General features: G+C 44.5%; 2 protein-coding genes across 7 annotated transcripts in view; both read right to left on the reverse strand.

Annotated features, from left to right (window-relative positions):
• Positions 1-2,948, reverse strand: part of ABAT (4-aminobutyrate aminotransferase) — an 86,991-nt gene extending 84,043 nt beyond the window's left edge. Inside the window, exon 1 of the mRNA XM_083372564.1 lies at positions 2,873-2,948. The gene's annotated coding sequence lies outside the window, so the exon portion shown is untranslated. The remainder of the gene's footprint in view (positions 1-2,872) is intronic.
• Positions 2,949-11,351: 8,403 nt separating this feature from the next.
• METTL22 (methyltransferase 22, Kin17 lysine) overlaps positions 11,352-25,537 on the reverse strand; it is a 31,164-nt gene continuing 16,978 nt past the window's right edge. For 5 of the 6 annotated variants that reach the window (XM_083372568.1, XM_083372567.1, XM_083372571.1 and 2 more), the window contains 5 exons: positions 25,061-25,141; positions 19,052-19,154; positions 17,788-17,956; positions 13,191-13,283; positions 11,352-12,686 (listed from right to left, as the gene is read on the reverse strand). In XM_083372568.1, coding sequence (XP_083228694.1) covers positions 12,621-12,686; positions 13,191-13,283; positions 17,788-17,956; positions 19,052-19,154; positions 25,061-25,141 — 512 coding nt within the window. In that variant the 3' untranslated portion in view covers positions 11,352-12,620. The remainder of the gene's footprint in view (positions 12,687-13,190; positions 13,284-17,787; positions 17,957-19,051; positions 19,155-25,060; positions 25,142-25,537) is intronic. The other variant, XM_083372572.1, reaches the window with a different exon arrangement.

Below are 25,537 nucleotides of genomic sequence, written 5' to 3' on the forward strand. Positions count from 1 at the left end.
GGAGATGCCTTTCTTGACAACCCTTTTCTTCTTGGACTATTTTCAGGTATGGCTGTGAAAGTTGGACCATAAGAAAGGCTGAGCACCAAAGAATTGAGGCCTTTGAACTGTGGTGCTGGAGAAGACTCCGGCGAGTCCCTCGGGCTGCAAGGCGATCAAACCGGTCAGTCCTAGAGGAGATCCACCCTGACTGCTCTTTAGAAGGCCAGATCCTGAAGCTAAAACTCAAATACTTTGGCCACCTCATGAGAAGGAAGGACTCACTGGAGAAGAGCCTAATGCTGGGAAAGATCGAGGGCAATAGAAGAAGGGGACGACAGAGAATGAGGTGGCTGGGTGGAGTCACTGAAGCAGGAGGCGTGAGCTTAAAAGGACTCCAGAAGATGGTAGAGGACAGGAAGGCCTGGAGGAATGCTGTCCATGGGGTCGGGATGGGTCAGACACGACTTCACAACTAACAACAACATTTTCAACTTCCCATCAGGCCATCAGTCCCATATTTCTTAGTAATGCCTCATCTAAGCATTATCCAAGCTTAGGTATACTTAGCTTTAAGCCCAGAGAAGACTGGCTAATGATTCCTCAAAGAAAGTATGGTTCTGAATTGATTTGGAACTACAGTACTTTCCAGAATATCTTACTTTCTTCTTTCTTTACCATCTCCAACAATGACAGAAGAATAGTAGTCCAATATTTGAGGGGCTGTCACAAAGAAGAGGGGGACTGACTATTTTCCAAAGCACCAGAAGAAAAGACAAAAAGCAACCGATGGAAACTAATCAAGGAGAGAAGCAACCTAGAACTAAGAAGAAATTTCCTGACAGTGAGAACAATTAATCAGTGCAATGGCTTGTCTACAGAAATTGGGGGTGCTCCATCACTGGAGGCTTTCAAAAAGCGGTTGGACATCCACTTGACAGGATGATACAAAGCTCCTGCCTTGAGCAGGTTAGACTAGTAGACCTCCATGGTCCCTTCCAATGTACCCTTCCCTTCTGTTATTCTGCTATGGTACAAACTCTGCTCGGTGCTGCCCAGTGAGTTTTTGGAATCAGATGGTGGATAGTTGCAGCTTGGGCAGAAAGAGATGACCCGGCCTTTCAACTCTCTGAAGCCCCAATCCATCTCATCTCTAATTTGATAAGAAGGACTTTCAAGACTTTTCAGATCATTGCTTAATGATGTGTAGGTTTGCACAAGAGATTTTATGGTCTATTAACAGAACTGTGAAAGTACTTGTTATTTTGTTATCAGGTTGTTAATTATTATTGGGTAGAAAAGTCAACTTCACTGGGAGGGTTAAGAAAACAAAACTGCCTTGAAGTAGGGAAGCCTTAACTTTTAAGCCCCAATTTATTAAAACCAACAGCTCTTAAACATTTGTCTTCCCAAATTCCTCTTGTTTTCTCTGGGTTTAAAAGCTAGGTGGGCTTTTTGTCCTGTCTGTTTTGAATTTTTTGGGGTGGTGGCAGTTGATTGGTTGGGTTTTTTAGGACAAATTAAATGCACTAGTAATATAAAGAAATGATACATTTGTTTTTGGAGACTCCAGGAGCTTCTACTAGTTCATCAGATCAGATTGTATCCAACGAAACTCCCCATGAAACTGAAATATCAGTACCACTTTATAAAGTGCTACTAAGACCACAGTTAGAATGCTGCATCCAGTTCAGGTCACCATATTATACAAAAAGATGTTGAGACTCTGGAAAGAGTGCAGAAAAGAGCAACAAAGATGATTAGAGGGCTGGAAGCTAAAGCATATGAACGGTTGCAGGAATTGGGCATGTCTAGTTTAATGAAAATAGGGACTAGGGGTGACATAATAGCAGTCTTCCAATATCTCAGGGGCTGCCACAAGGAGGAGGGGGTCAACCTATTTTCCAAAGCACCAGAATCAGGACAAGAAGCAATGAATGGAAACTAATCAAGGAGAGAAGCAACCTGGAACTAAGGAGAAATTTCCTGACAGTGACAACAATTAGTGGGATGGCTTGCGGGTTGAAAATGCATACGGAACTGAAGGATGGAGAAGCTCAGAATTATCCAGAAAATGGGGAAGAAGCCACCTGGCAGAGCCAGAGAAGATACTGGCTGTGTTCCGAGTTGGAAGACATCCCCCAGATAAGCCTCTGGACTGGACAAAAACACAGAGTGATGTTTGTCTGGAAGTAGGTGGTTGGACTGGAAGATCTCCAAAGTCCCTTCCAGCTCTATGATTCTAGGTTCTAGGTTCTTTTTTAAAAAAAATCAGGGAAATAGACAACCACGGAATGGGAATCTCCCAGAGGGATCGGGTGAGCCGGAATTGATCAGATCCATCAAAAGGAGGACATGGATGCACTAATCTACAACAACCTTGCAAGGTAGAGCAAGAAGAAATGAGGGCGATCCACGCAGAGGTTTTGAGGGATGTTCTCCCAGATGGACGGACACTAAAGCCGACTGGGGGGAGGGGTTGAAGTAGGCATAGAGGGGCTACGGGGGGCGGAGCCCAGGAGCGGCGTTGGAGCAAGACTGCCTCCCCTCTCTAGAAGAGGAGCGGGTGGGCTGGGAGGGATTTTATGGAGCATGAGGACGAAGAAGCGAGACAAGGCCCTCCGCGCGGCTTTGATCTCCCACTTCCCAGAGGTGGGAGGGGGAGGGGAAAAACCCCTGGTTGGAATGAATGGAGGAGAGGGAGGGAAAGGGGGTTACTCAGAAAGCCACTGGAGGAAGAAGAAAGAAGCAACTCTGAACTTCGCGTTGCCCGTTTCATTGATGGATGGTCCACCAAAAGGAGGACGGGGGCAACCGCGGCCCCTCGCCCGCGCTCTGGCTCCGTCGGGGGGCGTGCAAATCCCACCCCCCCCACACACACAGAGACACTCACCGCGTCCAGGAGACCGGAGTCCTCGGCTGCGACCGCTTTCGCCCCGGCGTCTCCCGGCGCCGCCACAGCCTCTTCCCTGCTGCAACTGGAGCGCCCGAGAGCGAAGCCAGCAGTTGGCTTGTTTCGCCGAACGCGCCTCAGCCAATCCGAGGGCAGAGCTTGCCGCCCTGCTACGAGGCTGACCAATGGCAGGGGCCGCCCAGGACACACCCCCTCCTCCAAGGGTGGGGCGGGGGACTGACGTCTTCTGCTTTCTTTGCCAGAAGTGTGCGGGACTTCAGCTCCCAGGATTCCCAGCCGGGGAGCCAGAGGTGCGGGTTAGGGTGGAAGGTGGAAGGCTGGCTGAGGCTGAGCCTTTGAATTCGCTTGAAGGCAGCGTAAGGTTCTGACTTGTGAAAGCCCCCCTCTCCCCTCTCCTGGAGCAATGCACTCCTCACTTGCTCAGAGGTATCTTGGCCTTCTGCAGCTCCAGGTGTTAAGGACTGGTAGGGGGTGTTAGAGTTGCACTTAAAATCCCAATCTCAAATGATTCCATTGCCACCAAGACGCATGCAAGATCACTTGGCATTCTCCAAAGACACCCCACACACACACTGATTGGTGTGTGAATTTAATTCTTAAAGGATGCTTCCAACAGATAGGGTGTCACATCTAGATTTGGAAGTATGATTGATCCATGAAAGGGGGGGAGTTATGCAGCACGAGGACAAAGAAGCTGTTCAGTAAATATGTGGTTACAGCAAGACACAAATAATCAGAATTTGCATATTTTTTCTGTGTTCATGCCTGTTTCCAGCCGCCCAGCATCAAAGGGCCAAGATAGAGTAGAGTAGAGTAGAGTAGAGTAGAGTAGAGTAGAGTAGAGTAGAGTAGAGTAGAGTAGAGTAGAGTAGAGTAGAGTAGAGTAGAGTAGAAGAGTTGGAAGGGACCTTGGAGGTCTTATAGTCCAACCCCCTGCTTAGGCAGGAAACCGAGGGTGTAACTTCAAGCCTTCACATTTCAGGAGTGGGGGGTGGGGGGGCGTCAGGAATGGAACAGCCCACCTTGTTACATTTATATGCCACTTGTATTTTAGTGTACATACTGTTCCCATCTCTTATTTTTTCAACAGCAGCCCATACACTGATTAGTGATGGGCTTTCTGGTCCTAAAACTAAAACTGTGGTTTTAAGTAGAGGACTACCTGTCCTTTCTACTTTGGTTAACTCATTTTGAAATTATTATTAGATTTTTATCCTACCTTTTATTTAAACACACACACACACACACACACACACACACACACACACACATCAACTCAAGGTGACAATCCTAAGAGAAAGAGACTGGCCCAAAGTCACTCAGAGGGCTTTTCATTCCCACTTAGACTTCTATACCACTTCACAGTGCTTTATACCCCTCTCCAAACAGTTTACAATGTCATCCTATTGACTCAACAATTTGGGTCCTCATTTTACCAACCTCAAAAGGATGGAAGGCTGAATCAACCTTGAGCTGGTCAGGATCAAACTTTTGACTGTGAGCAGAGTCAGCCTGTAATGCTGCATTCTAACTACTAGGGAGGGAGGGAGGGAGGAAAGAAGGAAGGAAGGAAAGAAGGGCAATAGCACTGAGACCACTTTACAGTGCTTTACACCCCTCTCCAAACAGTTTACAGAGTTGGCATATCACCCCCAACAATCTGGGTCCTCATTTTACCGACCTCGGAAGGTTGGAAGGCTGAGTCAACCTTGAGCGGGTCAGGAACAAACTCCTGGCAGTAAGCAGTGAATTAGCCTGCAATCCTGCATTTTAACCACTGCACCGCCAGCGAGGACTAGAACTCAGGATCAACTGGTTTATAGTTCCTTGCTTTAATCCCACCAACAAATGGAGTCTCAGGCAGCAACAAAATCAACCTTTCTCTGGATACTGGGAAGAAACGTCTAAATCCACCCACTTAATCCAGCTCAACTCCAAGGCTTTACTCACCATAGCCACAGCTTAACTACAGCACACTAAACTACGCTCGCTCTAAGTGTGACGCTGAGTTCACCAACAGACTTAATTGAGGGTAAACTCAGTCAATGGGATGGCCTTTCAGATAGACATTGTGGGATTATTTTTAGCATGCAAAGCTGTTTGTGAGCCAAGAGGCTGTCAGAACACCTTGCAGAAGAACCAGAGGCTCCATAACTGGTCATTTTCACCATGACTGTTTCACATTAACAGATTCCTGCACGGCCTCGTAGTTGCCTTTGAGTAAACAAGGGAGCCCAAGGCAGCCTGCGAGGACCCACTCCATCCTCTCTCTTTCATAGCCCTTCAAGTACAGGCAGTCCTTGACTTACGACTACAATTGAGGTCTGAATTTCTGTTGCTAAGCTAGGCAGTTGTTCAGCGAGTTGCCCCCGGTTTTACCATCGTTTTTGTCACGGTTGTTAAGGAAATCACTGCAGTCGTTCAGCGAAGCACACAGTTAAGCAAAGCCAGCTTCCCCCATGACTTTGCTCGTTTTGGAAGCCAGCTTGGAAGATCACAAATGGCCATTGTGTGACCCCAGGATGCTGCAACTGTCATAAACGCGTGCCGATTGCCACGTGCCTGAATTTTGAATGTCTATGGAGTTTCTCAGTCATCCAGGTCATAGTTATCCCAAAGATGACTTTTCATGAGCATAAATCCTTCCATTCCACACCATCCAGACAGAATTAAAAGAAGCGAAACATCTTCAAAGAAAAACAAGAAAGTCCAGTTGCCTCTTGAAAAAAGCACCTTTGGGACTGAATTTTGAACACGTGACCATTGGGGGGGGGGGTGGGACTGTCATGGTCATAAGTGTGAAAACTTGTCAAAAGTCACTCTTTTCAGTGTGGTTGCAACTTTGGCCGCTAAATGAATGGTTGGGAAGTCGAGGAGGACCTGAATCTTGTAGTGTGATCTTTGGCATCACAAACATCTTCTGTGGCAGCAAACTTATTCCGATGTCCCTTGCTTGCTTTCTCTTAGGCCAGGGCTAGGCAACCTTGGCTCTTTTATGACTCGTGGAAGTCCACAAGTCATAAAAGAGCCAAGATTGCCTAGCCCTGTCTTAGGCACTGTGTGTGGGGACATAGATTGGAATGCATTTATGTAAGCAAAACTTTTGTAGCTAAAAATTAGCAGATGATTTGGCAAGTTTAGGTCATAATGACAGAGAGTTACAAGACTGAGCAACTGGGATTTCTACAGAACAACATTTGCAACTGCCGACATACCCAGAGGATGATTTGAGAAAATACCCCCAGTCATCGAGGTCATGGTTGTCCGGAAGGTGTTTTTCTCAAGAGGCAACTGGACTTTTTAAAATTTTCCCTTAAAGATGTTTTGCTTCTCATCCAAGAAACCTCTACAGTTCAGTTTAGAAGAAGTTCAGAACTTCAGTTCAGAATTGAAGAAGCTTCTTGGATGAGAAGTGAAACGCCTTCAAGGAAAAACAAAATCCAGGTGCCTCTTGGAAATGCATCTTTGGGACACCGCAAGTTTATGCTTAGAGCAAACTCAAATTTGCTTCAAGAAATACCTTCAAAATTCTCCTCTTCGAAATTCCAGTCTTCAGTCTTCCCCCAATATTATTTAAGCACACAAATATTCACCAAGGACTCTTTGTTATCCATGTTAATAGCTGGCATCTCATCTTTTGACCTGTGCTAATGTTTAACAATTGACATTCAATTGATGACCATAGTAGTTTGTGTATTATGCCTGCCAAAGAAAATGTGAACATTTTGAGATAAAATGTTGGATGTAAACCTCAAAGGGGGAGGGGGGGAAAGGAAAATTCAAAGAATTTGCAATAACTGCAAAGCAGTCAGTGGCTTTCAAGTGCTGAACAGATTTCATTTCTCAAATTCTTGAGTTGAAAACACTCTTATGCGATTCTGGGACTGCTTGAACTCCTCCTCAGCCCCATTTTGAGTAACAGCTTGCTTTTGCTCTTTTGACTGAGCAATTTCCCCCCTCTCTAATTTCCTTCTCCTCATTATCTTTATTGTTCTAAAGTCGTCCTTCCAATCTCTATGCTGAGTCATGAAAGTTCAAGGGAGTTGGCATTTTAATTACAGTACACCAAGGCAATCAGAGGCCAACAGGCAGTGGAGCAAAAGCTCTGGCAAAATGGCTTTTTCTGCTAAGATTTTCATGTGTCAAGTCTGAGAGGTACAAAGAGAAAGGGAAATGGTAGGACACCTCTGGCCCGGAGCTGGAGAAAAAGACTGAGCATTTCTGAAGGATTTGAACCAACGCACACTGATGGGGAGAATTAACAGCAGTGAGAAAAATGCAGGAATTGGGTATGTCTAGTCTAGTGAAAAGGGACGCGGTGGCTCAGTGGGTTAGGACGCTGTTTGTCGATCAGAAGGTCGGCAGTTTGGCGGTTCGAATCCCGAGTGCCGCGTAACAGAGTGAGCGCCTGTTACTCGTCCCAGCTTCTGTCAACCTAGCAGTTCGAAAGCACGTAAAAATGCAAGTAGAAAAATAGGGACCACTCCGGTGGGAAGGTAACAGCGTTCCGTGCGCCTTTGGCGTCTAGTCATGCCGGCCACATGACCACGGAGACGTCTTCGGACAAGCGCTGGCTCTTCGGCTTTGAAATGGAGATGAGCACCGGCCCCTAGAGTCAGAAACGACTAGCACGCATGTGTGGGGGAACCTTTACCTTTACCTTTAGTCTAGTGAAAAGGACCAGGGGCATGACGACAGCAGCGTTCCAATATTTGAAGGGCTGATGCAAGAAGAGGGAGGTCAACCTATTTTCCAAAGCACCAGAAGGCAAGACAAGAAGCAATGGATAGAAACTAATCAAGGACTGAACCAACCTGGAACTAAGGAGAAATTACCTGACAGTGAGAACAATCAACCAGTGGAACTGCCTGCCTTCAGACATTGTGGGTGCTCCATCCCTGGAGGCTTTTAAGAGGAGACTGGACAGCCATTTGTCTGGAATGAGATAGGGTCTCCTGCTTGAGCAGAGGGTTGGGCTAGATTAGAAGATCTCCAAGGTCCCTTCCAACTCTTGTTATTCTGCTATTAAGACCTGTCTTCTTATCACAGACCCTTGGAGAGTTAAATCCTTCCTCATTGGCAATGAGTGCAACGAGATTTTTACAAGGAAGGGAACAGGTTGAAATCAAAATGACAACCTCTTCTTAGATTCTCTGGCCTGGTCTGCAAGCCCTCCTCCACCCCACGTTCTCCCTTAGTACAGGTAGTCCTTGACTTACCACCTTTCGTTAAGTGACTGCTTGTAATTACAACAGCACTGATAAAATGACCTATGACTTAAGATGACCACAGCATCCCCACGGTTATGTATTCAAAATTCGGGTTCTTGGCAACTGGCATGTATCTGTGATGGTTGCAGGGTGCCAGGCCCAAGTAATCACCATTTGTAACCTTCCCAGCCGGCTTCTGCCAAGCAGTCAATGGGGGAAGCCAGATTAGCTTAAGGACTGTGTGATTGACTGAATGAACCTTTATTGTCAAAGTACAACCATGTATATATACATTGAGATTGGCTGAGCCTCCCTTTGTGCCCCCCCCACAACTCACAGTGACAACAAACCACCATCTTGTTACACCATGTGAGCTAATTGCACAACACACCAGCCTCACAAGTCAATCATACATAAAATTATAAAATTATTTCCTGTTCAAGAGCCTGACAGCCCATGGATAGAAGCTGTTCTTCAGCCTGTTGGTATGGCTGGCTATACTCCCTTATCTCCTACCTGATGGTAGGAGAGTAAAGAGGTACCGACCAGGGTGTGAGTCGTCCCTGAGAATTTTTCTCACTCTTCCAAGGCAGCGAGCCCTGGCGAGGTCATCCAGTGGCATCAGGGGACAGCCCACAATGTTTTGTGCTGTGCTCACCACCCTTTGTAATACTTTCCTATCCGCGGCTGTCAGGCCAGCATACCAAACCACAATACAGTGTGAGAGGACGCTCTCACTTAATAACTACGCCCAAAGGTCGTAAATTGGGGTAAATTTACTCACTTAACAACTATCATCCTTAGTAACAGAAATGTTAGGCTTGAGAGGTGGTAAGTTGAGAATTACCTGTATTTTTTTCTCCTAAACTTGCCTTTCTCAGCCCCCTCCCACTCCTGCCTCCCCTCAAAACAGGACCTCAACAGCAATTCAATGTGTGCGGGAGGGTGAGTCAAGATCACAAAGAGCTTTTTTATTGTATGGAGAACTTGCACAGACTTTTAACACGCACGTTACTAATTGGAAATGTGGAGAAACATCTATCCCTGGACAGGGACTATGGCTAGAGTGTGTTAGCTTTTGTAGAATTCCACTGAGTTTGGAGGGTGCATTGTGAAGGGGGGGCAGGGGGGAAGACGGACTGCAGAGCCAGAGATTTGGGGCAGATTTTGAGGGCTCAGACTGATGATACAAATGACTCTGTAGACCAGGGGTAGGCAACCTTGGCTCTTTTATGACTCATGGACTTCAGCTCCCAGAATTCCTGAGTCAGTGCTGACTCAGGAATTCTGGGAGCTGAAGTCCATGAGTCATAAAAGAGCCAAGGTTGCCTACCCCTGCTGTAGACCAAGGGAGCCAATCCTGTAAAGGATCACAGGTTGCAGACTCACAGCTGCTATAACAACCCTACCAAACTAAATTCCTTATCATTATTCATGCTATTTCATAATCAACTTTGTCCATTTATTTTTAAAAGCAGAATCAAGAGTTCCCATCTGGATGCCACATGAAATAAATTTCAATTTGCTTCCTGGAGGGGAAATTGTGCTGCCCATCACATGCACACAAAAGAAAATCTAGAAAAAAGTGGAATGAAGTCCTGCACTTTGTAAAGTTTGCGTAAATCCAGCGACAAGGCCGAACACTCTTATTGAAAGTTCCAACTGGTTATTTTTATGGAATTTGCAACAAAACTTTGCAATGAGTCCATAACTTAAGGGAAAGGCTTAGCTCTTCATTCCACCTGGCAATCATCTTGAACACAATGGGGCAATTCAAGGGGAAGATGATGTCCTGGACTCTTCAGATTTGGAACTAGTTGGAGCCACAGTAGTTCTTGGGAAAAAAAGACCTTCCCCCTAAGGAACCACAGAATCATGACAACTGGAGGGGACTTTAGAGGGCATCCAGTTCAACCCCCTCCTTAATGCTCGATCAAGGGAAAGAAAAAAAGAGATGAACAGAAGGCCTTTACAAGACTTTCCAAATTTAACCAAGCCTCATTTGCACAGCTCTATTAGCAATTTTATTGAAATTAGATATCACGTTCTTTGTTTTCACAAAGATCAATACTTGGTGTGAGAAAGAGGGAATAAGTTCCATTCAATGGTGCACAATTACGAGCAAACAAATACACAGAACGTTTACTGATGAAGGGAAAAATAAGTGGAGAAATGTTAAGACACTGATAAAAAGGTAGGGGTGAACTTTAGAGTCCAAGGTTACCTGGGTGGAAGCTGTCTTGTTTATTAAATAGTCATCACCAAGTCATAGTGACACCTAGTGGCAAGATTTGTTCATTTCTCTGAGTAGTTTTTTTGCCACTTCTACACTGTAAAAAATTATAGACTACAGGAAACCATTTGCAGTTCAGTCTGATGCAGAAAACACTGACTCATTCCCAAAAGCCTGCACCTGTGTTCAACAGTAAAGGGACACGGGGCAGAAAACATCCTGCAGCCTCAGCAACTCTCTAAAAGAATGCAGAGGACCAGCTGTCGGCAAGGGACATAAATCCTTCCAGTCTCCACGTCCAGTCAGAAGTGAAGAAGCTTCTCGGATGAGAAGTGAAACATCTTCAGAGAAAAACAAGAAAGTCCAGTTACCTCTTGAAAAAGCACCTTTGATACTTCTATATTGTAGTGAAGAAATATTCTAACAGTAGAGAAATACTGTTGTTGAAAATTTAACCGTCATAAATAAGGACGTTGTTGAAAATTTAACCATCATAAAAATCCCTGGAAGTATTTACTGTACAGATATACTCCGTATGAAAAATTTTAAGAATGATTAAATATTGTAAGAGCAGGTCATCGCCAACTTTTTCAAGCATCAGTAGAAATGCCAGTGCTTCTATGAGTGCCTCAAAGGTGCTTTTCTTCTTCTATGTGATATTTTATTTCTTCTACAAATTTGCTTCTATGGATGTTCTTGCCTTAACATTGGAGTTGAGGCTTGGTGATCTGACAGCAGAGAGATTGTGATGAAAAGTCCAGCGTGACAAGCAATCATGCTTATTCTAAGCATGTGGCTTATTCTGCTTCTTGCCAGTAAGAATGAAGGAGAAAAGGTTTCAGAATCTGATCTGAGAAACTTAAAACTAATCTTAGGAAGACCTGGTTCAATCTACAGGAAGACTATCATAAGTCCAAGCATCTGAATTCTCATGGTGTCGAGAAGCCATTTCAGTACAGGTGTAAGGACCCACTTCAATCTACATCTTAAGGAAACAGAACTCTTAGAAACGGTCTCTTCCAAGAGGAATTTTTATTAAGAGAAATTAATAGTAGGCATGCTAGACAGGATCTGAGGGATCCCCCCACCATTCAATGTTTTAAAGTGTTCCCAAGCAGCCCCCCACCCTGCAGTTCTTCTGGGAGATTCAAACCGGCAGATTGCTAGGTGTTACTTCAATACAGATAACATCAGTCCGGCTCCATTGGCATGATCATTCAATCCTCTTATTACCCAGATCCCAGGTGTTGCATCTCCCCCCCCTTTTTTCCCCCCTTGCTGCAGAGGGAAAGTTCAGAGGGGCATAGGATGAAAGGCAGATGGCCACATTGTTATGGTTGGCAGACCTGAAGTGAATCAACAAAAGGTTACTTTGTAGTGAATAGAGGAAGTGAAAGTAGTAAAACCCCCATGCATACCCCCTTCCCCCTTAGTAGTATGACAGAATCCAGGAATCCAGGAGATGGTAAGAATTGGTTTTAAATCTCAAATCAATCATTTTCAAGGAGGTTCCAGCAGCATAAACTGAATGGCTGAGGTGTTTTCAGCAGTAGCAACAATATCACTTAGACTTATATACCTCTTCATACTGCTTTGCAGCCCAGTCAAGATCGAACTGCTGGCTGTGGGCAGAGTCAGCCTGTAATACTGCATTCTAATCACTGAGAAGGAAGAAGGAAGGAAGGGTAACGGCAATAGCCCTTAGACTACTGCTTCATACTGCTTTATAGCCCCCTCTATGTGATTTACAGAGTCCACTTATTGCCCCCAGCAATCCGGGTCCTCATTTTACCGACCATGAAAGGATGGAAGGCTGAATCAACCTGGAGCCGGTCAGGATCAAACTCCTGGCTGTGGGCAGAATCAGCCTGCAATGCTGCATTCTAACCACTGCACCACCAGGGCTGTTAATGTCTTAACAACAAGACCAGCCTATTCAGCCCCAAAGCCTTTGGAGTCTAAATCCGCTTGACCAGAAACTTGCCAAGAGTAATCCCTGATGGGCTGGGCTAGGTTTGAATCACATCTGGAAGCCTGAACAGCAACGCCCTCCGAGAATACACTTTTCTGACTTGCCGATCCCACAACAATCACCATTCTATAGCAATCCCATACAGGCTGATACCACTTGCAAATCACAACCAATATATTACAGTAATGGCCACATATATATTTAATCTGTTTCTGACAGGGATCTGAATTCTATCTGCTTCCTTGTTTCATTCAGAAACTCCTTTATGTCATATACGCCAGCTGACATTGAGAGAAGACTCTGCGTCCTCCTTCAGTCTCTTGGGGGCTGAGGACGGGATCCATCGGGCATCTTCTGAGCACTAAGCTTCCACAGCTCCTACCAAAGGAAAGATATTCAACATTCTTTAGGGATCTCACACAATTAAGGACTCAACCATTATTTATCAGGTTGGGAAAGCAGGAAGAAACTCCCCCCTACTACACTGCCATTTGTTAGGGGGCTGAGGTACAACAGTACCTGCATGGAACAAGAAATGGTAGAGCAGCTTTTGGTGCTGGTGGGAACGAATGGTCCTCAGGCACCTCCTAGTGTGCATGCAGAATATCTGCTTTCTTCCAAAATTAAAAAAAAAATAAAGGATTTTGGATACTCAACACAAAAAAGAAAAGGGAGCTAGCAAGGTCAGTTAGGAAAAAGCTGAGGGGAACTCAGAAACAGTAACAGAGTTGGAAGGCACTATTCTGGATCAAGCTGTAGTTTAATGATTTTTTTTCCCTTGCTAAGACTTCTGTGCTGGTCTGTATAGGCGGATTCTATCACTGATAACAACCCTTGCCAGATAGCAGAACTCATGAAAATACCTTTATCATCCAGAAGTACCTTTATTTGCATGTAGAGTAGAATACAGCAGATGAGGTGAGTTAGATACTTGGACGGTATTCCCAAGGTCAAAAGACAGTAACGACTCAGTGTCTGCATGTGTATGTGCCGGTTATGGAGGAAGGGAATCACCCAGGGAGAAGAAGGAGGAAGACCATCCCAGAAAGGGGAGGGGTAAAGGCACATGGTCAGGAGAAGGAGGAAATACGTCAGGGAGTGGGAGGAGCTGGCCGACCCAGACAAGATAGCCTATTATAATTTCCCCAAAACAGCCACGTGGTGGCAGCACACTCCCCGTCTGGTATTACATAATACCACTATATAAATCATATAACGGCAGTTATTCAAATGCAAATACATGTTTTGATTTGCTTGTTGTCTTAAAACACCTGAGAGATATAAGGAATAAACATGCATACATATTGCAATAATAAGAATTGCCATTACAGGCCTAAAATAGTCTAAAGTTCACTTTTCTTCTTGAAGTGAGGATCCAACCAGGAAAGGTGATGAATTTAGTCTTCAAGAGGCAAAAGCAGGACAAGCTCTGTGATGGGTCTGATGAAAGTTTTTGGTGCCTTTCAATTTTTGAGCTTGTTGGTCCTTGAGCAGAACAAGGTCTCTAAGTTGGAGATTGGGGTGAAGAAGAGACATTTGTGACTGGAGCATGACTTTGTTGCTCCCCGCCATGTTGCTCCCCGCCATAATTTGAAGCAGGGTTGGATGCAGGTGGTTGCTGTGGATTTCCTAGAAGTGGAGCAGGATGCATAGCTGTAACGTGCTTGTCGCTATTGCATTCTGTGCACTTGACAAAGGCTTTGCAATCTTTAGCAAAATGATCATATGAAGCACAGCACCTGTAGCATATTCCAAGTTTTTGGAGAACCTCTTTCCGCTCTTGTACAGTCATTGCTCTAAGCTCACGACATTTTCTAAGAGGGTGAGGTTTTTTGTGAATAGGACACTGACGATTAGGATCTTCATCCCCACCTGAATCACTCCATTGAGGAGGAGATGGTACAGGAGGTGAGATGTCCGTTTTTCTTGTAAGCACAGCTCTACATGAGTCTCTGTGTTGAGCTGCTGTGTTAACATACCTTGGTGATGATGATGGAGCAGGCACACTGGGTTCACTGTAGTTGAAGCTGGGATCATTTCTTCTCCATGCTTGGTGGCTGATGAACCTGCAAAAATGTGATAATGGGGGAAAGAAACACCATAGCGTTCTTTGTAGTCTGAGCCTTGCTATGTCCATTTCTCCTGCAGGCCGTATGGCAGTTTTGACACCACTGGATTGACACCATGGGTGGTGTCCAGGTAGCTTAGACCAGGTAGACGTGGGTCTGTTTTTGCCAATTCTATCTCCATGAGGAGATCACTTAGTTCCTGGAGTTTGTGATTGTCTTTGTTGCGTATCTTCAGAAAGTTTTGTAGTCGTTTGAATAGAGCATTCTCTAATGCTTCTGGGCTTTAACAGGTCTTTTGGCTGGTCTCCTCGGGAAGACAGGAAGAGACAATAGTTCACAGAAGCACAAATCCTAGAAGCATGACTCTGCCTGTTGCAGAATCAGCTGGAGAATGGCGAATTAAATCATCTCCTTTTTTATTGCAGGCAGGCAAGGAATTCAAAGTGTCTTTTGACTATTCTGGATCAAGCGGTCGTTTAATGATTTTTTCCCCTTGCTAAGATCTCTGTGCTGGTCTGTATAGGCGGATTCTATCACTGATAACAGCCCTTGCCAGATAGCAGAACTCATGAAAATACCTTTATCATCCAGAATTACCTTTATTTGCATGTAGAGTAGAATACAGCAGATGAGGTGAGTTAGATGATACGGTATTGGACGGTATTCCCAAGGTCAAAAGATAGTAACAACTCAGTGTCTGCACATGTATCTGCCGGTTATGGAGGAAAGGAATCACCCAGGGAGAAGGAGGAAGACCATCCCAGAAAGGGGAGGGGTGAAGGCACATGGTCAGGAGAAGGAGGAAATACGTCAGGGAGTGGGAGGAGCTGGCCAACCCAGAGAAGATAGCATATTATAATTTCCCCAAAACAGCCACGTGGTGGCAGCACAGGGACCTTGGAGGTCATCTACTCCAACCTTCTGCTTTCGCAGGAGACCTAGACTATTTCTGATAAATTTATTTTATTTATTTATTTATTTATTCGTTTTATATACCGCCCTTCTCCCGGAGGACTCAAAGTGGTTGTCCAGTCTCTTTTTGAAAGCCTCTAGTGATGGGGCACCCACAATTTCTAAAGGCATTTTTTTCCCACTGCTTAATTGTTCTGTTAGAAAGTTCTAGGTTGCTTCTCTCCTTGATTAGTTTCCATCCATTGCTTCCTGTCCTGCCTTCTGGTGCTTTGGAGAATATGTTGATCCCCTCAATCTTTGTGGCAACCCTTGAGATATTGGAACACTGCTATGTCACCCCCTCGTCCTTCTTTTCATTAAACTAGACATACCCAATTCCTGCAATCATTCTTAGTATGTTTTAACTTCTAGGCTAAAAAAAGAAGGATATCAGCTAGTAGGACATGGAGAGACTGCAACCAAACAGGAAGTCCTGAGACTGGCATTTGAATGCAGTCTGCAAGGGGGTGGTTTTGAAAGGCAGCAAAATGAGCAACTGGAGTGACTTAGTTGCTGGCCATGGGGACTTGGAGATAATGTAGAGGGATGTTTTTAAATAACAGAAAGGGAGTCCAGAGTACAAAACATTCAAAAATGTTTTGAATAAGAGTTAAAGGACTAGATGACTAGATGTATTAAATGGAATATTTAAAGATTAAACATATTTTTAATTATGGTTAAAAAGAATAAGAAATCTTGGAAACAAATATATATTAGGTTAGGAGGGATATATATTTTAAGTAGTATGTTATTTTTTACGTTTCCTTACTCTTGCTCTTCTTTCTTTTTTTACTATTTTATCTATTCCTTTAGAAATGTAAAAGTGCTGAGATGGTTCATATGGAAAAAATAGACTTAAATTTTTAAATGTAATTAATTTTTGAGAAAATCTTAACCAGTAAGAATACTTTGAATTTTGTGGGAGAAACAAATTTAAATAAGGATTTTAACAGGACCTATGATGAGGCAACCAGAATGATTGGATAGAAAAGAAATATTATATTGATGTGATTATTATTTTTAGGAATATTGGGAAAAATATATATTTGTTATCTTTCAAAACAATAAGAATTGTATTAACTCAATGTTTGCAAAAGAGGACATTTTGGGGAAAAGAGGAAATCAACTAAAACCATTATGTGGATTATGGATTATGAAAATCAATTGTTAGTGATTGTTTTACAAATGTAAACCTAGACAACACACCGTTCACCAATTATTAAGTGATTTATGTTTTTTTAAAAAAATAAAATATATTACCAAAAAAAAGGGGTTGAAAGGAGCAGTTGTGTTCTGAGGCTTGGAATCCCCTAAATTATTTGGTTAAGCTTCTTTCGTCAGTTTACTTTTCTAGATGTTTTAAAGCTGGCTGTGCCTCAAATAGCCCTTTTCATCAAAGGCACTTTGTGATCTCCGTTTCTATCCCAGAATGGCACAGAAGGTGCAAACCTTCCAAACATTTGGGTCCAACTGTTGGCTGGAGAGACAGTCATCCTTTTGGTGTCCTATAATTTCAGCTTTTCTCCTTGAGCTTTACATTAATGTTGCGGACAGTGAAACAGCATCTGGGTTCAGCCTGTTTTCTTCTGATCAAGATGCAATAGCAGCCAAGTTGCTCTAACTGATCAGCCCCCCCCCCCCAATTTCCCAGTCCTGAGATTAAATCAGAGATGGGCTGCAGCACTCCACACCACCTGTGCAACGTTTTTCAGTTTTACAACAGGTGGAAAGGATTTTAAAAGCTTATTCAATGTCTGTCTTTCTTTGTAGAGCTCAGAGCTTAAAAACAGGCTTCCAGCAGGGGAACATTTTGTAACTGTTCTTGCTCAATCCAGGTGCTTTCAGACTGCTCTTACATCAAACTGACAAAACAGCTCACAAACAGAAAACTAAAATATAATGAGCGTGTTCTTTTTGTATGTATAAGAAACAAGTCTGGGGAGGCTGTACAAGCTATTTTATCAATTCAACCAAGCAATGAATTCTAAAACAATGTGGTGACTTACATAGAATAACAGAGTCGGAAGGGACCTTGGAGGTCTTCTAGTCCAACCCCCTGCTCGAGCAGAAGACCCTATACCAGTGTTTCTCAACCTTGGCCGCTTGTAGATGGGTGGACCAACTCCACAGCTGGCTGGGGAATTCTGGGAGTTGAAGTCCACCCATCTTCAAGTGGCTAAGGTTGAGAAACACTGCCCTATACCTTTTTAGACAAGTGGCTGTCCAGTCTCTTCTTAAAAGCCTCCAGTGATGCAGCACCCACAACTTCCAAAGGCAATTTGTTCCACTGACTGATTGTTCTGTCAGGAAATTTCTCCTTAGTTCTAGGTTGCTTCTCTCCTTGGGTAGTTTCCATCCATTGCTTCTTGTCCTGCCTCCTGGTGCTTGTTCTACCATCCTGACTTTCTATCACTTGTATGATTACACCAGATAAGTAGTTTGCCAACACTGATACTCACCAGTTGCGGAACTCGCTCATAAACAATATGCTGCGGAAAAGACAGTTCTATAGGCTGAATGCTGTATTTCATCCTGCCCTCCCTGGTTTTCAGCAGCTCATCCAAAGTACTTCGGAAGTGATTATAGGCTTCACACACAATGTCCATTTGTCTTAAAGTGAAGTTGAACCTGGTCAAACACATCCAACAAAGTATTTCAGAACAATTTCAAAATGATATTTTTCTAAATGTAGCTGCATCTTCCCATAGAACGACAGCAAAGGGCTTCAGAAGATGAATCAACCTGACAGCAAATGCTGGTGTTACCAAGAACCAGCAAATTGCCTGTAACTCAGATACCGTTGCCAAAGGAGAAAATTCTGTGTTGTTAGTGCCTATTGCTGTATGGAACTTTTTCATGTCATGTCAAATGAGAATGCTGTCAGTTTTATTCAGCTTCAAAAATTAGAACAAGATAAAGGCAAGACAATGGAGTCAAATGGAGGAGAAAAAAGTAACTCTTTTTGTAGAATTTATAACATGCTCAGAGTGCAGGAGCAGTCATCCCAGAAAACAATAGTCCTCAACTAACAACATAGGAATGGTGCTTGCACTTACAATCACCTAAGTCAGAGATCCCCAACCTTTTGGGCACCAGGGACTGGTTTCGTGGAGAGAGGTTTTTCCATGGACTGTAGGTTGTGTGGTTTTGTGTGCTGCCTGTATCTCACGGATGGGGCTTTGCTTGTTTCTGCGGACTGGTTGCTGGCATGCCACAGCCCGGTACTGGTCCACAGACCGAGGGTTGGGGACCTCTGACCCAAGTAACCTCAGAATCCACATGATCAAAATTTTGGTTTTTTGACAACCAGCCTGCACTTAACAATAGTTGCAGCATCCTGGGGGATCATGTGATCACCATTTGTGACCTTCCAAGTCAATAGGTTAAAGAGGGATTGGCTTAAGGACTCTGCTTCACTTAACTGTGGCAAAAAATTGTAATACTGGGTGTGATCTTAACAAGCACCTTGTTTAGCAATGCAGATTCTGGTCTCAATTGTGGGTCTAAATTGAGGATTATCTGTACACTAAAGGCCCTTTCTAAACTGGTCTAGAAATAAAATTGTCTAAATAACTGGTTGATATTTTTGTACATTGATTGTGCTGGAAACTCAAAAGAAGCAAATATTGCCATAGTTGCAAGCTATGTTTTTGCTTGGCTCATGACACACAAGACACCCTGTTTATCTCATGGTGCGTTTTCCACTTAAAACACATCACCAACCTCTTTTCCATAGAGAAGAAGATGGTGCAATCGTTCCTCAGGTTGCTAGTGATTCGGGACAGCGTTTTGAAAAAAGCATCTGTTAGGTCATCATCATAAAATACTGCAATATGAAAGATAAAATGGTGAAGGTTTTCAAGGCTGCCCAGAAGCATTACCACTCATCTTAAAGCTGATTTATACAATCAATTACTCTTCAGGATGCACTGCCTTATAGGATAATACAAGCAGTTAACTTCACATTTTACTAACTAGAACTCTGGGTGAACTGCAGTCATCAGGAAAAGGACATTTTGTAATTGCAAGAGACAGGCATGGCAACACTCACACACTGATCTGCAGTATAGCTACACACTTGGTTTTTAATTTCACTGGGAGTCTTTTATGCAGGAAGAGGAGGAGAAAGGTGTGGTGGATCAAGTTCACTCTCTCGATGTCTAGGGAGATTTTCAAGGGTCCAGGTCATGGTTGTCCCAAAGGTTCATTTTTTCCCCCCAAAAAGGCAACTGAACTTTCTTGGTTTTTTCTTTGAAAATATTTTGCTTCTCATCCAAGAAGCTTCTTCAAGTTCCAAACTTCAGAACAGAAGAAGCTTCCTGGATGAGAAGTGAAACATTTCAAAGACACTCCCCCTAAGAAAGACCAGTTAGTTGCCTTTTGGAAAAGCATCTTAGGGTTTGCAGTTTTGAATTATTTGTAAATAAATAAATAAATTTGTTTAACAAACAGAAAGATTCTAAACTTTGTTCCAATTTTCCCCAAGGACTCTTTTATAAGGAACATTCCAAATGGCAACTAATAATTTCCATTACTGAATAATAAAATCACTCCAGGCAGTGATGTTATCTTCCTAGAACTAATATGAGCCTTTCTCACCACTACATTAAATTTTGGGGTTTTTAAAAATTTCAATATTGTTATCTGAAAAGTGGTTCCAGTTTACTTACTTTAGAATGGTATCTGCTTTTTCATTGTTTCTCTCATTAGTTTTTTGTGATCACAAAATGGGTTATTGAATTTTTTAAACAATAATTCCACATTAGCTTATTTTACTGCACCAAAAGGAATCAGAAGTCAAAGCTTTTTTTTCTCCCCGCCCCTTTGTCTCTTTTCCTCCCTTATTTTCCCATTGTTTCTTTTTTTTCTTTGTATTTCTGTATTTTATATTTTGATAAACTTAATAAGAAGTTTGAAACATTTGAAACACTTTATTAAAAAATGTACTGGGCTAGATTTATTTAATTCTACATATTTTAATGTTGTATTTTATATATATATATATATATATATATATATACAGTATATATACAATATATATACAGTATATATACAATATATATACAGTATATATACAATATATATACAGTATATATACAATATATATACAGTATATATACAATATATACTGTATATATATATATATAGTCTGGGAAGCCCAACCGAGGCTCGGCAGCCTAACGGGGGGTCGGATTAGGGAACAGCTGGCGGGCGCCGCTTTTTGCGGCGCTGATGCCTCCACACACCCCTGGAATGGCAGCAGCGGCCTGGCGGCCCGAAGATCAGCCGCAGCCCAGTCCAGTGCCTTAAATCAGCTGGCTTGTGCGGCGTGGATGTCTCCCCCCCACGGAATGGCGGCAGCGGCCTGGCAGCCCGAAGATCGGCCGCGGCCTGGCCCACTTTAGATCAGCTGGCGGGCGCCGCTTTTTGCGGCGTGGAGACCTCCCACCTTCTGGGAATGGCAGCAGCGGCCTGGTGGCCCGAAGATCGGTTGCGGCCTGGCCCAGCGCTTTGGATCAGCTGGCGGGTGCTTTCTGTAGCGTGGATGTTTCCCGCCCTCCCCAGAATGGCGGCAGCAGCCTGGCGGCCCGAAGATCAGCCGCGGCCCGGCCCAGCGCCTTGGTCCAACTAGCGGGTGCCCTTTTGCGGTGTGGAGATATTCCTCCCCCTCCAGAATGGCAGCAGTAGCCGGGGATTATGGCGGCCCGAAGATTGGCCGCAGCTGCGTTTTAATGCCCGGTTGGAGGTTGGAGCAGGGCACAGTTTTTTGGGGTTTTTTGGCACGGTGGCCCCCCCTTTCCACAGCAGAAGCAGAGAGGTGACAACAGCGGCCTGGAGTTCGGCTGTGGACGTGGTCTCAGAACTATAGCTGTGGTGTTTTGACCCGGGTCCTTTCTGCTCATCTGCTCATCTTTAATTTCATGCTGATTATTTGGTTATGGTTTATGCCCCTGCTCCTGTGACTTCCCTACTGATAGTCCGGAATGGACCTGGGACCTGACCGCGGTGAGAGGGAGGTTCTGGATTGGTCATCAACCACCCCACTGGTGTGAGAGACCAGTTGGGGTAGGTTTATCCCAGTAGCCCGTACTCTGTCCACCCCAGGTTGGATACCCAGCTGTAGGTTGGGCTTTCTTTGCCTGGTTCCGGCTCAGGTGAGAGCGGAGCCGGATTGGTGGACCTGAGGTACTTTCCGGACTCAATATCAATGTCATCTTGATATTATTTTAATACCATCTGACTACCCATTTGTTAACAACTGCCCTATGTGGATATTTTTTATTATTATATGGCTCGTTTACGCTACTCCAGTGCTGACCTGTATGCCCTCAGGAGGGCACCTCCCTCCTGGTTACGACCTGCCGCCTTTTCCTCCAATCCCCTTAAGGACGGGCCCAATTGTTGGGACCCCGAGAGGTGGTTGGGCATAGATAGGGGCCTCTGGTGGAGATATATTAAGAGGCCCCTAATATGTTTTCTAGCCGGCTGTTTTAAAGGGTTAGGGAGGGGGGAATGGTAGGGTTGGGAGGGAATTGGGGTGTGCCCCACCAACCAGTCGTCAGTCCGGGCCTGAAATGGTTCCCGGCAAGATGGGGTTGGGGTCTCCTGGTTTCCCTGGCATTGGGGTGGGATTTCAAATCCCCACGACGATTGGGAATGGCAGCAGGCGGTTACATGGAGGGCCATATCAACACCTGGGATCGCGCCCCCGCTGTCTTCAAGCGGTGGCGTGCTCCGACCCTCCGGTTGGTACCCGTTTATCCGGGTGTGAGAGGGATCAGGCCCCTGAGCTCAGGCTGGTGTACTTTAATGCCAGATCCGTTGTGAACAAGGCTCCCCTCGTCCATGATTTGATCGAGGAGGAACACGCGGATCTGGCATGCATTACAGAAACCTGGTTGGGTTCAGAGGGAGGTGTCCCTCTGACTGAGCTTTGCCCTCCAGGTTTCTGTGTGTTACATCGGCCACGGGCTCAGGGCAGGGGTGGTGGGGTGGCGGTAGTTATACGGGAGACCTTATGTCCGCAGGAGACCACTATTGTACAGATAGGCGGGAGTGAATCAATCCTCCTGAGGTGTGGCCCTGGGGCTCAGTTGGGCTTGTTGCTAACATACCTGGCGCCCAGCTGTGTAGCAACGGTCGTGCCCGAGCTTCTCGACGCCCTCACAGGGTTGACGATTGAGTTTCCCAGACTGAGTTCTGGGCGACTTTAACCTGCCTTCTCTGGGAAGGTCGTCTGAGTTGGCCCGGGAGTTCATGGCCTCCATGACAGCCATGGACCTGACCCAAGTAATTCAGGGTCCGACTCATGGGGGAGGACACACTCTCGACCTAGTTTTCTTATCTGGGCAGTGGTTTGATGATCTGGGAGGGGGCTCGTCTACTATTGTCCCCCTGTCATGGTCCGATCATCACCTCCTGCAGTTGGTCTTCCGCTATGCCACTCCCTGCTGCTGGGCTGCGGAACCAACCAGGTGGTTCCGCCCCAGGCGCCTAATGGATCCGGAACGGTTCCAGACGGCGCTTGGGTCTATACCTATCCCCCTCGCTCACAGCCCGGCCGATGCCTTGATGGATGCCTGGGAAAGGGCTGCCACCGAGGCGCTCGACCGTGTTGTACCCTTGCGACCCCTGACCCGGCGCAGATCCCGGTGGGCTCCATGGTTTTCTGTGGAGCTCTGGTAGATGAAGCATCGGAGACGAGGTCTAGAGAGCTGTTGGAGATCCAGCTGGTCTGAGTCTGACTGATTGCGGTTAAGAACCTTTACAAGGTCTTATCTTGCGGCGATGAGGACAGCGAAGTGACCTCCCGGCTAGACTACTGTAATGCTGTCTACATGGGGCTGCCCCTGAGGACCACTCGGAGGCTTCAGCTGGTGCAGAATGCAGCCGCGCGAGTTGTGATGGGAGTTTCCCGATACTCCCATGTAACACCTCTTTTCCGCGAGCTGCATTGGCTTCCAGTTGCCCTCCGGGTGAGATTCAAGGTGCTGGTGATGACCTATAAAGCCCTAAATGGCATGGGCCCGGATTATCTGAGGAAGCACCTGCTGCCAGCATCAATTTCCCATCGTCCTGTGCGCTCCCACAGGGAGGGCCTCCTCAGGGTACCGCCGGTCAGGGATTGCCGACGGGCGATCCCCAGGAGGAGGGCGTTCTCTGTGGGCGCGCCTGCCCTATGGAATCAACTGCCAACGGAACTCCGGACTGCTCCCGACCTTCGTTCATTTCGCCGGGACCTAAAAACCTGGCTCTTTGAGCTATCTGGTCTGGACTGAGGGGTTTTAATGTTTTTAGATTGTGATTTTAATTTTTTGGGGCTAGACTTAATTTAATTTTATTTTAATTTTATATTGTATTGTTTTTAAATTTTGCCTTGTAAACCGCCCTGAGTCCTTCGGGAGTAGGGCGGTATATAAACCGAATTAATAAATAAATAATAAATATTTTAAATTTAATGTGGTACAGTATGCCTCATTTTGTGATGCTTTTTGAGATGACTAAACAAACATTTTTCAAAAATATAGGTTCGTATCATAGCTGCACAAATACGTGGGTGTGATTTCATAGCTATTCCTCCGATAATTCAAATTTCTGAACCAATCTGAATCCCAGAATGAAACTGGTGTCATGGTTCTGACTAATGAGACAGTTCAAAGAACATTCTGGCATTGTTTATTCTAAAAAGTCTATAATAATGAGAACGAAGCATCGGCACTCATGGATGGATGCCAAAATCTGAATTCTCCTCCCCTGAACACATCATATCAAACACAATTCCCTCCCTTAATTTAAATGTCATAAATCACATTCTCCAATTAGTTTAACATGCAAAGCTTCTGTTCCATTCTATTTCAATGTAATTCCTTACTTATTAAAAAAAGCAATCGGGGTAGCATTCTCCTCCCCCCCCCAGCTTCATTTTTCAAAAGCAAAACAGTTTTAAAAGGAAAGGCAAAAACGTCCAATGTTTGCAACGTTGACAACTGGGTTTTGTCAAATTGATTGGGAGCCAAGTCCAAGAACTGAAAGGTTTGTGCACATCCTTACCTGAAGCAACCATCACTTGAATCACCTTTCCCTGAATCAACCTGATTCTGACATTCCAATCTCATGAAAGCTGATTAGAATAGAATAGAGGTGGAAGGGACCTTGGAGGTCTTCTAGTCCAGTCCCCTGCTTAAGCAGGACAACCTATACCATCTCAGACAAGTGACTGTCTAGTCTCTTCTTAAAAATCTCCAGTGATGGAGTGCCCACAATTTCTGGTGGTTAATTGTCCTCATTGTCAGGAAGCTTCTCCTTAATTCCAGGTTGCTTCTCTCTTTGATCAGTTTCCAACCATTGTTTCTCATCCTTCCATCTGATGCATTGGAGAATAATTTGACCCCCTCTTTTTTGTGGCAGCCCCTCAAATACTGGAATACTGCTATCATGTCTCCCCTGTTTCTTCTTTTTTTAGACTAGCCAAACCCAAGTCCTGCAGCTGTTCTTCATATGTTTTAGTCTCCAGGCCTTTGATCATCTTAGTTGCTCTTCTCTGACTTTTTTTCCAAATTCTCAACATCATTTTTGTGATATCAAAATTCATTGCAGTATTCCAGGTTTGGTCTCACTAGGGTTTTATAAAGCGTTACTAATACTTCATGTTATCTTGATTCTAAGCCTCTGTTTATACAACCCATACTCCTGTTTTATAGCCTCAATCCATTCCCAAACCTGTTTCCATACCATCAGCAGCCAAAATCACAGTGGTGAGATCATGCAGCTCAGCAATCTCTTTTTCGGACCAGCTGAAGCAATCCTCAGGATCTACAGCAAAATGAAAAAATATATGTACAAATACTTATTTTACTGCATATTTCAAATTTTCCATGGGGAACTGAGAACTGAACCAGGTTCTATCTGCAGGCTTACAATGTAAATTACATGCTGTGCAAGGAAAAAGGTATTGATAGGAAGAAAACATCTAGGCAGCTGGATTTTGGGGTTATTTTATGCCTTGATATACACATGTAGTCCTCAGCTTATGAGTACAATTAAGCCCAAAGTTTCTGTGGCTAAGCAAGGCATTTGTTAAGTGAATTTTGCCCCATTGTACTGTCTTTTTTGCCACAGTTGCTAAGCGAATAACCGCAGCTGTTCAGTGAATCTCATGGGCATTAAATGAATCTGGCTCTTCCCCACTGACTTTGCTTGTGGGAAGTG

This window comes from Vipera ursinii, assembly GCF_947247035.1.
Source record: "Vipera ursinii genome assembly, chromosome: 13".
Taxonomy (NCBI): domain Eukaryota; kingdom Metazoa; phylum Chordata; class Lepidosauria; order Squamata; family Viperidae; genus Vipera; species Vipera ursinii.